This window comes from Acipenser ruthenus, chromosome 12 (assembly GCF_902713425.1).
Source record: "Acipenser ruthenus chromosome 12, fAciRut3.2 maternal haplotype, whole genome shotgun sequence".
Taxonomy (NCBI): Eukaryota; Metazoa; Chordata; class Actinopteri; order Acipenseriformes; family Acipenseridae; genus Acipenser; species Acipenser ruthenus.
Window position 1 is genome coordinate 39005022 of NC_081200.1, and position 15475 is coordinate 39020496.

At 38.5% G+C, this 15475-nt stretch overlaps 1 protein-coding gene across 2 annotated transcripts; it reads left to right on the forward strand.

Annotated features, from left to right (window-relative positions):
- The first annotated feature begins 5991 nt into the window (after window positions 1–5991).
- Window positions 5992–13774, forward strand: LOC117416889 (SERPINE1 mRNA-binding protein 1-like). Of its 2 annotated transcripts, none has more exons than XM_034028350.3 (9): window positions 5992–6361; window positions 8290–8494; window positions 10054–10194; window positions 10304–10375; window positions 10893–10967; window positions 11530–11707; window positions 11997–12065; window positions 12801–13007; window positions 13365–13774. In XM_034028350.3, the coding sequence occupies exons 1-9, from the start codon at window positions 6103–6105 to the stop codon at window positions 13422–13424; spliced, it is 1266 nt and encodes a 421-aa protein (XP_033884241.1). In that variant the 5' UTR covers window positions 5992–6102; the 3' UTR covers window positions 13425–13774. The 2 variants fall into 2 exon arrangements, with proteins under 2 accessions (XP_033884241.1, XP_033884242.1); XM_034028351.3 differs by having other exon boundaries at window positions 10307–10375.
- The last annotated feature ends 1701 nt before the right edge of the window (window positions 13775–15475 follow it).

Consider the following 15475-nt stretch of genomic DNA (forward strand, 5'->3'; position numbering starts at 1 on the left):
TCAGCTCTTGAACAGTTGCATATTTCAAGTTAGCTATAACTATAAGTAACTTGAATTGCAACTGTAAGAGTTGAAAGCAAGTAAAAAGGTCTAATTAAACAAATTATTAGTTCAATTAAGGGTCTAGTTAAGTAATTGAGAGCTCGGTTGGAATGAAAACCAGCAGCCACAGAGGGTCCCCAGTAAATTTTGTCACGGCACGCCACTAAAAAAAAAAAAAACGATTTAGTTTCTACAATGTCTCAGGAACGTTTGACTGGACGCGGGCAGATATTGATCGTGCACGAAATTTGCCTAAAATGATTCAGCTATAATTGCAGACTGTCGCTGCGAAAACACGAAAGGTTAATTTCTAACTGTGTGGGTGTGGGTGCTGTAGTAAAATGCAATACATTTAATAATGTACTTGTTGCCCTTTTTGAAGGTCATGGTATCATATACGTAGTATTACTGATAAGAATAGAATAGAGGCCCCGGAATAAAGCTTTGCACGCCGGCACTGATTGAGGGATAACAGAAATGAAATCCATGAGTGCACCCAATGCTCACTGTCATGTACCGACAAAGCAACACATTTGAGTTTTTTTCCCCTATTGTACACTGCGGTTATTATTAGATAGTCCAGACACGGATTGTGGGTAGAAGCATAGAGCACATTTAGTTTAGTAGTAAAATGCTTTGGAACAGACATAGCCTAGTTCCACAATTCTATTCTGTAACATCCATGTCACAGAGTCAGGTGTGTCTGTTATTCAGCCCACTAGTTAACACACGTTACCCAGGATACATCAGAGGCAACTCAACACAGCGCAGAGCCGTCCTTGCAAATGAAAGTCATTCTACAGAGTAGGGTACAACCCAGTAGGCGGCGCAAATTAACAATAATCATGGGTATGTATAAAAAATAGCACTTCGTCCCTGCCTTTTTTGTGATGAACGAAACTTTTGAATAAGCGATGTAAACAATGCGACTCCACTGGAATGCTTCTAAGTTTGCCGACCTGCTCCATTTTATCATCAGGCTTTACTACATCTAAACAAACGAACAAGTGATTTTGTGAATTCTACTGTGTTGTCACAATGGCCCTTAATATGAAAGCTTTTCCGACCCTCCGACTGCTTTTCATGTTCCGAGCAAAAATTAGAAATGGCCAAGAAGGATGAGAACAGTCACAAAACCACAATTCCGACAGTATGAGGAATGTTATGTACAGTAAGTGGATACATAATTAACATAGCTCCCGTGCAAACATCTAAAGGGTTGTTGTAGTTGTTCAGTGCGTATTTTCCGTCTAAATCAGCGTTTTTTCAAACTGTGGTCCGCGGAAAGGTTGCATTATTTAAAGGAAGCGGCAGCGAGTTTATATAGTATAGAATTGTAGATACACATAGCTGATGATTAAGAGAACTATTGTGACCTATAGTGTTGGAATCAACACTACAACTAATATTCGCTATTATTATTAACTTTATTACACATATTCTCGTAGCTAACAGGTTCCGCCTGTTTCAAAGAGTCCAATATTTCAAACAGTGTCTCTTTGACTGTATGCTACTATTGGTGATGGTGCCAATGTAAAGCTAGTGATTGCTGAGATTTTGGAGCATGAAAAGGATAATGTACCTGTCTGTCATGTGTCCTAGGGGCTGATAATACAATTACAAAGGAGGAACAACGGTTTCTGTGATCTGAAAAATGATATATATTTGCATGTTGCCAAGTGCTCCACCGGCAAACAATTTTACCCTACAGTATGGTGGAAATGCCTCAGTTTGTTTGGGATTTGGCGTCTTGTGAATTGTATACATCAAAGCACAGATAGAGTCCAGGAAACTATTTTACCAAAGGTTATAAATCACTCAATTAAAAGTTCAGATTACTGAATTCTTAGTGCTTGATGCCTACAGTGTTTGAAAAATAAGATTAAAAAAGAAGATACTCAAACGGTATCGCAACTGTTTTTTGTCAAAACGTCATTCTTTGTATATATTGCAGATTCCATGCATTTCCACTGTATCGCCATCCTGATAACATGTAAGCTATACTGCAGAATGAAACCTCATTGTGAACTGGGCTCCTCTCATGGCCAGGGTTACAGGGTGGGTTCTTAAGTGATCGCGAGAGTTTCCTCTCCTCATTTCTTTTTAATGTTCCAATTGGGTTCTATAAATATCCCATAAGTACAATGTGATACACTGCCCATCCCGCTGAACATGCTGCGGCTGCTGTGGCTGTTTATAAACACATGCAGGGTAGAGTGGGTAGCAAAATACTGGGATTTAAACAATGGTTAGTACAGTATATACTGTTAAGTGTTTACAATGTGCCCACAGAGGATCTCATTATCACTGTTTATCTAAGGAGTTGCATTCAGATAAATCCGAAGTATAAGTGTGTTTTTTAGTTTGACATAAGGGTACTACAGGTATTATTAAATGGAAGGTGTAGAAGTTCACACAATTAATAATATAATAGACTGTACGTTTCATTGCATGTGAAGTGCTTTTCCTTTTTCTGACCTTCTCTGAATTTTATTTCAAATAATTTCATTACACAAACAGTATGTTGTAGTATTTGGTGTGTTGCTTATACTTGCCACTGGAAGTCCCATAATACAGTAAATAGCTAAACATGATATATAAAACTATTGGTAATGCATTTGCAATGTGCCAGAACCAAAATCCAGCATTATTGAACTGTATATTAAGGGAATTTGTCATAACAATAAAAACAAAAAAACTTTAAAACCTATGAAGGATTTGGCCTCTGGGTCTTGTTTCTTTGACGACTCTGTGTTAAAAGGTTTTTAATATTTACACTGACGATTGAACTGCTGAAGCAATTACCTACACTTACGTTGTACTTTTGAATGTTATAGTTGTGTGTGTTTCTATTGAATCTACATGGCTCCCATTTGTTACTGGCTCGCTGGTGTGAGTCTTACTGTGAATAAACCCAGAGTGATGCGTTCAATACAACAATTAATCAGTTTAATACTAATACTTTATTAAACGTCACAATCAGCATGCAGTGTCATAAAGGCAATAAATACGCATAATTACCAATTTCGGAGACAAAAGTGTGTGCTGGTCTAACAAAAAAACCCAAACAAGCCTTTTTATACAGCGCCTAACCTGTGGTTACCTCATTCCTCAACAATTCTTTCTTTTTAAGCTGTATATTTTGGTACCCTCTTTGTCCTTCTACATCCATGCATTTGACACACAAACCCTGTGTACTCATCAGTAACTTTCCACAAGCGTGCCTTTACATTGAGAGCTTACAGAATTCGAAAACAGAATTAAAAACTGCAAATGTTTTGCACACGACCTGCCTGTCCAGTTTTAGTTAGTACAGTACTACAGTATTTTTTCTTTAAGATTTAATTATTGTCCATGCAAGTTTTTATTTTTATTATTTGTTTAATAAATGGCATTTCAATATTTAGATTTGTCATCACTTTGATTTATAGCTGTGGGAATTGTATTTTGTTTTTAAGTCCCCTGCAGTTACAAAACAAATTGTTGTTGTTTTCAAATAGCACATTGCTTTATATACATGCTAAGATTTTTAGCTCAAAAAATGCAGCCTGATTGTCTTGCCCACAGTTTACAGTTCAATTAAAAGATTTTGCCTTCAGCTATTTTGTTGAATCCTTCAAGGCACACTGAATTTGCATTTAAAAGATGGTTTGCAATTCTCTGGTACCTATATTTCTTACTTGTCCAAAATGTAGACTTTCTGACAATCTTTTTTGTTATTACACAATACATCATATTCTATAAATAAACAGGAAAATAAGTATTTAAAAGTTACAACTTTGTTCACAGTTTACACCACACAGTTTTTAGTTAACACAGATTTCCAGGGCCAGATTACAAACACAGACAACTGGTTTAGGGTGGATCAAGCATGCCTTTTTAGGTCATTACCATAGTTTGCAAGACCCATTTTCTAGCTGCACTTTTGTACACAGCTGCTGGGCATGTTACTTATTTAGCTGCGACCCTAAAAGGCTTCCATTTATTTCCTACACCAAATTTCAAGAGGCCCCATTAACAAAGCATTAACTCATGAGTTATTTTAAAAAAAGCTATTAAAGAGAGTCCAGAACCATTTCATTAATATCCAATCCATAAAAAAAGATATTTAAATAAAAAAAAGCCTTTGTAGCCCCACCCCCCTCCCCTATGATAAAAGTTTACCACAGTAATTTTGCATGGCAATTTTGTAGCTTTCCTCTGTTTTTGCCATGGTTGCACTATACATTTACCATAGTTTACCATGTTTTTTATTTGCTTTACCAAACCTTTTTATGAGCTTCCTAATGCTTACCTATGCTTTTACCATGCTTTATTACACTTGGCTATACTTTAACAATGGGAAACTTTTGTGAGGGCCTTTCCACACAAATAATGTTTTCTTTGAAAACCACCAGTTCTTTTCTTTGATTGAATGAATAGCAAACAAAAAAAAAATGAACAAAGTCTTGCCTTATAAAACTACAGGACTGTATTTTCTTTTTTCAAGACTGCTTCAAAGATTTAGTAATTTGTTCAGTAAGGGTTTGTAAGAAGCATTACCAGACAGCAGTGAACCTTTACATTATTTATGTTGCTGTGAAGAGTTTCATGTGAACCGCTTTCCCCTTTAACATAGCATTGACTAGCAGAAATAGTCACAGTGTTGAAGATTAAGGTAGAGCATAATGCTGAGATGATGGCACCTTTGTGTCTCATAGATCGATTACTCCCTGATTCACTTGCAGGATTATTCAGATGAATGAGCCATGAACACTACTCTTTATAGAAATGGGTGCAGGCTGTTGGGTATACCTAAGGGGACACACCAGGCAGTAAAAATGTGTTGACCAAGTATTTAAAAAGTATTTGTTCACTAAGATGTGTCGATGCGTTTATCACCTTCAAGGGTCTCAATCAAGACTTATTGTTAAACAATACTGAGGAAACAAATTAGTCCACATGTCAAACAGTGGACGTGTCCCTCAGTCTCAGGTTATTTGCAACCAGGAGTTGGGGGATCCCTGTCTGCTCAGATTGGACACATCGCTAAGCCTTTAATACTGTATACTAGACGTCATGACTTGTAGTACAGGCTTGAGGAAAAGAGTGACTGGGGTGTTGGGTAACCTGACCAGCTGACACAAGTGTGGAGGGAGATTAGATAGGGTTACTGAATGACTGGCCAGGTGCTTTAGGGAGATACGACAAGGGTGTAAGATATTGCACTACACTGTCTCTCCACAAATAGCATTACTCTTTGGAATAATGCATGGCTTAATTGATGGACATATTTAGTCTGCCTACCTAATGTTAATAAGATTTATGATTACAACCCATTATTCTTATTTAAATTCCATATACAGTGAGGCCAAAGCATACAATTAGGCTTACTTTGTATTTCATATATGTGGTGTGCATTGGTGTTGAATAAATAAATGACCTGTGCAACCAGATTTTGTTCATGTTGTCCAATAAACCACGATATTAAAAACAAATAAACGAATAATGTCTGCAGGAGTCTTTAGGAAGGGTCAGTTACCCAATTGCTATTTCTACTTTTTGATAACAACCATGTTTAAAAAATAAAATGGTGGTATATTGTTGCACACAGTGTTTTCTTTTGTATCCAAATGCAACCAGAATTTGTAATGCAAATAAATATATGTGAGCGTGAATAAGTGATATATCAACATGCGTATTTAATATCATCAGTCTTCTGTTTGTGTGTGTTTTATATAAACAATGCAGAACACAGACTGTGTGCGCAACTAACAAACAGCATGCCACAGTTAACTACTTGTTACTTGCCCAGAGACTCGAAGAACAGAAACAAAACAAATTTCTGTGAACGGCGCTTCGGGGAGTGTAGTTTTTTAAGTTTGAGTTTACCTTCATTACCGAGCATCAGCTACATAAAAGACTACATCATCCATAACGCCTAGAGTTTAAGGTCCCGGATGTCTATCGCGCCGGAAGAGAAGACTGCCTCTTTCCCAGCCATCTTGTGGCAGCATACAGCGAGCTGTTCGCTTCAAGCCTCGTAGAATCGGAGGAAAATCCCGTTGAAGGGGCGCCATCATGCCCGGACATATGCAAGAAGGCTTCGGCTGCGTCGTAACCAATAGGTTCGACCAACTATTAGACGACGAGGCCGACCCGTTTGAGGTTTTAAAGGCGGCCGAAAACAAGAAGAAGGACGGGGCCGCCACTGGCAGCACCAAGACGGCTGCACAAGCCGCCAAGCAACCGAAAAAGGAGTCACAGAAGGACAGGAAGAACCCACTGCTCGACAAGAAGGAAGAAACGCAGGCGGCCCCCGTGCCACTTAAAAAAGAAGGTAAGCATTTCAAACGAAACGATGAATTGATTCCGTGCTCTCGAGAAGATGGAGAAGGGGGAGGGGGTTGTGTTAATGTTACTGCGTATCCCCCCAATGAGGTCAACAACATGGTTCCCTTTCCAAGCCAGTTAGAGGACAGCGCACATTTTCATGCATGTAGAACTACGTTTGTGCCATAACCTCTATTAAATGCAAGATGGGTGGTGTTATTTTTTTTCTCTCTCTCAGAACGAGCCCTCGTTATTCAAAACCCTGTGCTGTATTTAATATAACTTTTTACAAAGCGCTATAGATCCACCTGTTTAACCATTAAAGCTCTGACGTGGTCGACGGGGAGGCAAGAATTCAATGCTAGATTAGCATCTGCGTGGTTGTCAATTTGAAAAGGCCTTGGGTTTGTACATCTTGTCGCCAACCTCGTGCTTGAAGTTTGGGGGAGGGTTAACTGTGACAGCACTGCTGGGGGATAAAAAAAGCAGGCGGGATCATGTTAAGAATATTACATTTTCATAGTCGGGAAAACGTGTTTTTGTTTTTTCAATTTCAATTTTTTTTAACATTTGGGTGCAGCCCCACGTGGTTCATGGTTTTGGCTGCATGGACTTGTGTATCGCTTGTAATTGTTGAACCACCCACCGCCATTAAAATCTGGTTATATTTTGAGTGCCTTGTGGGAGGCGGCTCTTTTTTTTTAATGTTCTGATGGTTTGTTGTCATCGTGCAACAGATTGGTTTAGTTTAACAATGTATTGTTGGCAAATACATTGGCTTTTTTTAAAATGGGTAAAATAGAACATTTTTTAGAGAAAGCTCTTGTATTTATGACCTTTATTGTAATGCATTATACTGAACAAAAAATAAAAAAACGCATCTATGATGGCATCAAAATCATATTCTTAAGTAGTCCAGCTGAGATCAAGTAGTAATTTTAACTTGAGGAGGATCCTGAACAGGTGCAAAACCAAGCAGACAGCAGCTGCCAAGACGTGCTTAAGTTTGCGGCTTAATTACTTTGTCACGATTTGCAATTTAACATCGTTTGAACTGAGAAACTACTTTGAGCTAACTATACGCATACTTTATGATCAACACAAATGTCATTTCTAATAAAATACATTTATTTTGAAAGTTGGGCCTCTAAAAACGGTAGAAAGTATTGTATCCGCATGGCAACTCACTGATTCTCTTTTGACAGACTGCTTTGTTAGTGTGTCTACTAGCCCCCCCCCCCCCCCGTCCTCCCCCCCCCCCCGTCCGTCCGTCCGTCCGTCCGTCGTTACACGATCTCTAAAGACACGTTTGCCAGTTGCAATATATCTAAATTGCAATGTTTAACATTTACATCTAAAAGCATTTTCACAGTCCTGTTGGCGAGTTTATTGATAAATTACAAATGCCACTGTTTACAAAACACAAGTATGACATACCAAAGAACATGTTTTTATTACTAAAATGTAACTTATTTTGCAGTTATTTTCAAAAACACAGTAATCTACAGGGGCTAGTTGTGTCCTAAACAGTTAAACCAGATTTTAGGATTCTTAGGATTTTAAGGGTTTCCATGCCATTTGAGCTATAACATCCTTAACATTTCAAATATGAATACCTCCGTGGTCTGGTTTCACAGAACCAGATTAGCCCTTGTATTGGACTACCTAATGGTTCCTTAGGTATGGTCGTCCAAGATAGTGAAACCAAATGTAACAGGTTTGTGTTTTTTGTGGCATTAACCTTTAGTGTTTGAAATAAATATTGGCTTTTCATGACTCTTAATATAGAGTATGATGTATTAATCAAAAGGTTAAAATCTATATTGGATGATAGCTGTGCTCTAAATACTTTACTGGCTCTGCATTCCCCGTTTGTGTTGTGTCCTGTAAGAACACATTTTCCATCTTGCTCATTTTGTTTGCCTTCTCTTTCAGGTATCAGGAGAGTTGGACGAAGGCCTGACCAGCAGGGTCAGTCGGGGTTCCAGCAGCAGGGCCCCCCTCCTGCTTCTCAGCAGCATGCAGGTCAGGGAGAGGGCCGGCCCGGCGAGAGGAGACCAGACAGGAGGCCGCCTCGCGAGCGTCGCTTCGACAGGCCTGTCGAAGAGAAGCCTGAGGGAGGAGAGTTCTCTGTGGAGAAGTAAGTGGAGACACTGAAAGCAAGGACTGTACCAGCAGACAAACTAGAAGCAGGGGTAACTCAAACTGTGCATCACCTCAGACAGTCATTTATTGCTGGAAGAGGTTTCTCCCTTTTTGAACGTGTGTATTCTCATCCACAGGGCTTCCCTACAGTTTTTGTATGGGCTACGCGTTAAGCAGGTAAAAGTTTTAACCAAACGAAATCACTGGTAACAGGCACTGTGGGGGCGTTCGGCAACATGAGGTGTTTGGTGGTATTATAAAAAATGATTGTGTAAAAATAAATGTAGGGTTTATAAGGTAAACACCTATTGGTATGCAGCTCTGTCTATGATATTCAAATCTTAAGAAGCCATACACTTTGATAATTACATGAAGCAAAACTTGTTTGCCTAGTTGGAATGTGTGCAAGCCTTGTTTTGAAAAGGGTTAGTACACCAAAAAAAAAAAAAACTTGGCTGCAGTAGGCAATATAGTACTAGTTTTTAATTAACCCTTTGCGGTCCTGTGTCGGACCAGGTCCGACATGACAGTTTTTCCTTTCCGGTCCGACATAAAGACGAGGTAAAACGCAGGTCTCTAGTCGTTTTTTCTCTGGAAAAAGCCGAGAAAACCATTCAATGGCCGAGAGAAGCTGAAAAAAAAGGGGGCGGATCTGAGCAATACACGTAGCCCCGGCACCACAGAGATAACACGGACATTAACAAATAAGACAGCTGCTTCTGCATCCAGCGCTCAAAGAATATCACAGAAATTTGCAGAGCTTTTTGAGATGTTATAGTAATAAAATAATGACTTGGATCGCATTATTGAGGAATTTGGTGATTAAAACGAGTAATCAGGATATGATTTGTCGGTATGCATGACTATGAAGAGGTATGAAAAATACAGCGAACAAGGGGTTGGGCGGGGCTGGAGATGCAGTACTGAGTGTCCTGTTGATATGCAGTGCCTTTTAAACCTGTTTTACTGTGAAAAAAAATACTTTTAAATAGTGCGTCTAAAATAAACTGCGTGTGTGAAAATAAATTGGACCCGACGTGCCTGACACGTTCTGAATAAATGGACTGCAAAGGGTTAAGACCCTGAGAATGCAGATTGCAAAATAAACAAGGGACTTGGTCTTCTGAAGTGAATTGTAAGCAACAATGAAGTCATCTGCAGGTTGTTACAATACAGCTGTGAAGTGCACTATTGTCACTCCTCCTGCGTAAATGAACTCGTTTCATACTGCCCCTGTCTGGTTTAGTCTAACGGCAGATAAGGACGCTTGGTTACAATCGCCAACTTCTTTTGATCGCACAAAGATATACCTTGGAAAGCCAGTGGTTTGTGAGTTGGGCATTATAGTTCTTGTCTCGGACCTTGTCCAGTGTCCTTTTATTTTTATTTATTTATTTATTAAAATTGAAATGAATATTTGATGACGTAACCCTTACATTGAGTGAGAAACTTGATGTAATAAGCTGCTGGTATTTTGATAACCGCAAGGCTGTTGTAAAGTTTTGGCTTTTCTAAAAAGCAAATCTCCATCTCGCATGTCCTGTTCTCATGTAGATCTGTAGTGGAAAGGCCTCTCCGAGGGCGTGGTGGTGGCAGAGGGGGGCGTGGTGGTCGGGGACGTGGTATGGGCAGAACGGATGGCTTTGACTCCCGTGGCAAACGTGAATTCGACAGACACAGTGGAAGCGACCGATTGTAAGTGATTCGTAATTCATCTATCTGTTGTCATTTTTTAATATCCCCCTCCTTGTCTTCCCTTTTAAAAGATAAGTCTGCCCCGAGTGATATTATGCTTTTGTTTCAGCAGCCTGAAACCTGAAGAAAAGCGTGGCGGAGGTGGATCTCACAACTGGGGGACTGTCAAGGACGAGTTGACGTAAGTCATGTACATGGAGCACAGATTAGAACTTTGTTGTTCCCAAGCTATTGCCAGCTAGTCTTGCATCATAATGCTCTGGAGGAAGGTCAGTACTGTCAGAGGCTTGCAGTGTGAGGTTCCTTGTTTGCTTAGTAGTGTTGTGCTACCCAGTTACAAAACAGCAGACATTTACACATGGAAAAGTTTATTTTAGGCATGAGCCTCATCTGATACCAATATGCTGCTTTTGTTATAAGTGTGCTACATAAATGTGTTCAGACAGTATGAAAATATAGACTCTGGGTCAAACTATTAGTTTGAGAGTGCCACTTTCTCTGGCCTCTGCTAATGAAACTAAACTGCCTTTAGAAATCTTTAATTACAGTTTATTATACAAACGTTAGTTTGTATAAAAAACTAGTCTTGCGTAGTTAGCGTTAAGTTTAATCACACTAAGTAAGAGAAAATAATTATGCGGGTTAAGCTATAACTGGATGCTTGTCTTATTTTTATAATTTGTCAATTTTAATTTTAGCGAGCTGGATCAATCCAACGTGACTGAAGAAACTCCTGAAGGAGAGGAACACCCTGTGGCTGACTCTGAAAACAAGTGAGTGAAGAACATACAGTGACCATAGATGCACATGCTAATATTCAGATCCACTCTCAAGGTGGGCTTTTGCAATTTTTGAATTGTCTAGTTGACAATCACTCAAACGTTCATGAAGTAGAAATTCAAAATGATTGTACGTCAGACTAACGGTGCAAAGATTATTTTGGTGCGCCTTAAGATATTAAGAAAGAGCTGCTATGTAAAGTGAAGTCTTATTAGCTTACAGTGTGTGCTGTGGACTGCTATATAATCCCTGCAAAAGTGTGCACTAGAATGAGTTAGACATGTCTTCAGGAAAAGAAGATATTACCTTCGGTAGACTAGAATTTGAAGCTTTATAAAGAACTGTGTCATATCATTGTTTTTACTCGAGTTGAATCGCCTGTTTCTCACCAGTATGAAAATGACTACCATAGGTTGCTGATGCTAACTGCTCAAGTTATTTGGCCTGCTTTTATACTTTAAACATGTAGTCTGATATTTGGAAGTCAGAGGCTTTCTCCAAATGTTGTTTTACAAATGTTGAATTGACTGGTAACTAATAACACTTCTTTTCCAGGGAAAATGAGGCTGAGGAGGTGAAAGAGGAAGGTCCTAAGGAGATGACTTTGGATGAATGGAAGGCTATGCAGGACAAGGAACGCGCCAAGGTTGAATTCAACATCCGCAAACCCAACGAGGGTGCCGACAGTCAGTGGAAGAAGGGATACGTTTTGCACAAGTCCAAGAGTGAAGATGTAAGTTCATTTGGATTTTTCTTGTAGGGAACCTTGTAGCTATTTATTTTTGTAAGTAGTCTTTTATTTAACAGCCAAAGTTTGTGCTGGCAAATAAAATAAGTAGACATTTAAAGTCTTTTTTTTTTTTTTTTTTTTAAATATATATAATATAAGAGTAAAGAATTGAGCAGTGTTCTCCAACTAAATTCTTTTTCTATGTCTTGCTGTTCAATCTTACAATGTACTGATTGGTGTGAGACTTTTTTTTTTTTAACAATCCTTTTCATGGCTTTTTTCTTTAAAACAGAGACCAGTTGGTACTCTTATCGACACTGTGGAGATCGAACAGGCTGAAGCAAATGCCTTCTACCAAAAGGTGCTTATACCCCATATATATATATATATATATATATATATATATATATATATATATATATATATGTATATGTATATATATATGTATATGTATATATATATGTATATATATATGTATATATGTATATATATATGTATATATATGTTTATTTATGTTGTCTAAAGGGATTACCTTCATATTTAGCATGTTTTACTATTGAGAATATTAGCCTTGTTATAAAATTGTTTGTTTAAGTTCTATTAGAAATTATTTGAATTGTGCCTTTTGGACATTAAGTACAGGTAATTAACCTTTGTGTGAAAACACACACATCTGTCTACATCTATATAGAGATATATAGACTTGCTTTTGCACTGCAGTGTTTATTTGCTCTGTTTTATTACTGAGTGCAAATTTGGACAAAGGCATGTCTATTTGCATAGTTGGATTTCCTATGTAAATTAAGTTGGAGAACTCTCCTACATGTAGGATTGAAAGGAAACCATCTTCTACAGAACTTCACAGTAGCACCCACACAAACTATCCAGCGAATGAAATGCCTGTATTATGCTTGTTTTCAGTAAAGATCATGTTGGACAAATTCTGTAAGGTTCTACCCTTCAGTGCAAGTTGCATTTGCCTACACATTTTTATGCAGGGAACTGTAATTCACCCTGTAATTTAGGTTCCTTCGTTCATCAGCTGTAACCCTAGTTTGCCAAGATCTGCAATATTAACACACATTCCTAAACACAGGCTGATGATGGCTCGGAATTCCACTTCCGGAAACCAGCCAATGACATCACGTCCCAACTGGAGATTAACTTTGGAGATCTGGGCCGTCCTGGCCGTGGCCGTGGGGGGCCCCGTGGTGGGCGTGGCGGTCGTGGTAGCAGCGGTAGCGACCGTGGCGGCGACCGTGGTGGGGACCGCAGACCAGTCCGAGGGGGCAGGCCTGATAAGGTGAGAATCAATATAACTTCCCCTGTATAGTCCTTTTTTTCTTCTGCCACCCTACATTGTCTAGTTTTCAATACAATTGTTGCAAGCTCTGAACCCTTTGAGTAACTCCTGCTGTCTTTTTCACTGTATTGTGTATTTGTAAATAGGACATAAAAATAACTTGTACACCCAATTTATCTACCAATGTTAGCTACCAAGAATTCATATTGCAACAGTCCCAAGAGTTTTTAATGGCATTACCTATTAGTTTATTTGGCAAACTGATTTCTGATGATTTTAAAAGTAGAAACTAAAGTGATAACTCTTGTATCCATTCAGTGGTTAATGGCTGAAACATTGCTCTTTCTCTCGTTGCAGCCTGGCGGTATCTCTGTTCCTAATGTGGATGACCCAGAGGCCTTCCCAGCTCTGGCTTAATCGGAAGTCGTCAGCTGACCCTTAACCCTTCGGGCCCTCCTCTACGAGGCTTGCATGCTTGTGGATCCTTTTCCAACTATAATAAAAATGAAAAGACTGTCATCCATACCATTCACACCTGAGGACTGAATTTTATCTGTTTTAAAAAAAAAAAAAAAAAAAAATGGACTTCTCTTGCTACCCAGAAGAAAAATATTGATAGTCTGTTTTTGTATTTGGGAAATGGTAGCAAGGATGTTTTCATACAGTAATTTTTTTTCAGAGATTATGCATAATACTTTTTGTATTGCTGCTTGAAAATATGCATTTCCAAACTTGAAAATATAGGTGTGAAGAATGTGAATCAGTTAGTTAATGGTCTCCCATGGCTTGCTTTATTTTAACAGACTACAAATTTTAAACCAGATCTTCACTATAATACTAGCTCATTTAAACGAAAGATCTATGAATGAGGATCCCATATTCCAGAATATATTATTCAGGTGTCAAGGTTCAGTACTTTGTAGAGAGGTTAGTACCTGGTTTTAAAAAGCTTTTACCAGCGAGAGATTCATATTAAATGAAGCAATACTACTGAAGAATTAGTTTTTCTTCCACTCATGTTTCCATGCCCCTGCACTCTTTTCTTTTTTAAACTTTCAGTAAAACAGGACTTCGTAGAGCTGGTCCTTGGTTCATGTATGTGACTGTTATTTAAATTTAACTGAGGACCTATAAACTAGCTTGTGTCAACCACTGAATGCAAATCCCACCATTCACATTGGAATGCGTTGGTCTGTTGAAGGTTTGTTTTTCTGGTTGCTCAGTGAGTTTAGTTTATTGGTGGTCTGATGACCAAAAGGATGAGTACCTTTTGAACCCCAGAATAAATAAGCACAATCTCACAGTTTTAAGCCACTAGGGATACACTATGATTTCAATTGGGAGGAGTTTTCAATATCCCTTGGGGCACACCAACCTTTTTAGAATGTATACTTTCTGTGTTGTGAAATATTAGTTGATTAGCTAAAAGGCCGGTGCCCCATGAAGTTAGGGGGGAAAAAACAATTTGGATAATTCATTTTTATAGTTCATTTTCTTAAAACATTTAAATTTAGATCTTTACAGCAGCACTATGGCATAGTTCTGAAAGAATTACAAGATAAATTGCATGATTGCTTCACCGGGAGCCATGCTTAATGTACAAAGTGTGTGAATGCTAACACTGCAAGTGGACGTTTTATTGTATTTTGGATTGTAAAATAAAATCCTACGGTAGTACTTCATACAGTTAGGTATAACACTATAAGCATAAAATAAGCTTTGTATTTAGTGTTTCACGGTCTAGCTGGCTTTGTACATACAAGTTTCAAGCAGACTTTTAATTGGAGAGCTGTTGGGTCCAGATTAGTTTGGGGTTCTTGACTCGGAATCCCTTTCTGCAAACATCCCTGTTCTAATAAATTGCTTAGAGGTGTTCAACGTGTACTGCCTCCTGCAGTGAGTAGTGTTGAATGATTGCTATTTCATTCTCTTTTTTGGGGGGGATGGTGGTGGTTGCCAAGCTCATAAGTTACGATTTATCTCTAACCTTGAATGATTGGGTTGCGAGAAAGTAAAAAAAAAAAAAAAAAAAAAAACCTGGAAGAGCTGTATACTTTCCATTTCTAAAAATTGAGTAATAAATTCCCCAGACCAGCAAAATGTTGGTTTTGCAACCTTTTTTCAAACTCGCTCTGGGCAGTTTTGAAAAAGGCTGCGATTGTGAAATGTCACAATGCTGATTTGTTTGTAATATTAGTTCCTGATTACTTGTTTGATAGAAAAGGAATGTTATTTATTAACAGCAAGGATGGAAAGTTGAAATCAGAAAGAGAAAAAAAAAAACAGTATATAAGAATATATGCAGATGCAGGTAAGTCTTTTGTGGTAATCATTTGAATGGTTGTGTGACAGGTTTGTGTTAAGCCCACGGGGGAGTCTAGTATTCTGTTAAAACTTGAATATCTCCTAGAACCTAACCCATCTTTATTCCATCCATCTGAGCTGGTATCAAGTGGTGGAAGCAGACT

Excerpts from the sequence above, each read along its gene's own strand:
- LOC117416889 (XM_034028350.3), top strand. The coding sequence starts at position 6,103 with ATGCCCGGACATATGCAAGAAGGCTTCGGCTGCGTCGTAACCAATAGG. Across the intron at positions 6,362-8,289 it reads CGTGCCACTTAAAAAAGAAG|GTATCAGGAGAGTTGGACGA; the intron begins GTAAGCATTTCA and ends CTTCTCTTTCAG. Across the intron at positions 10,968-11,529 it reads GTGGCTGACTCTGAAAACAA|GGAAAATGAGGCTGAGGAGG; the intron begins GTGAGTGAAGAA and ends CTTCTTTTCCAG.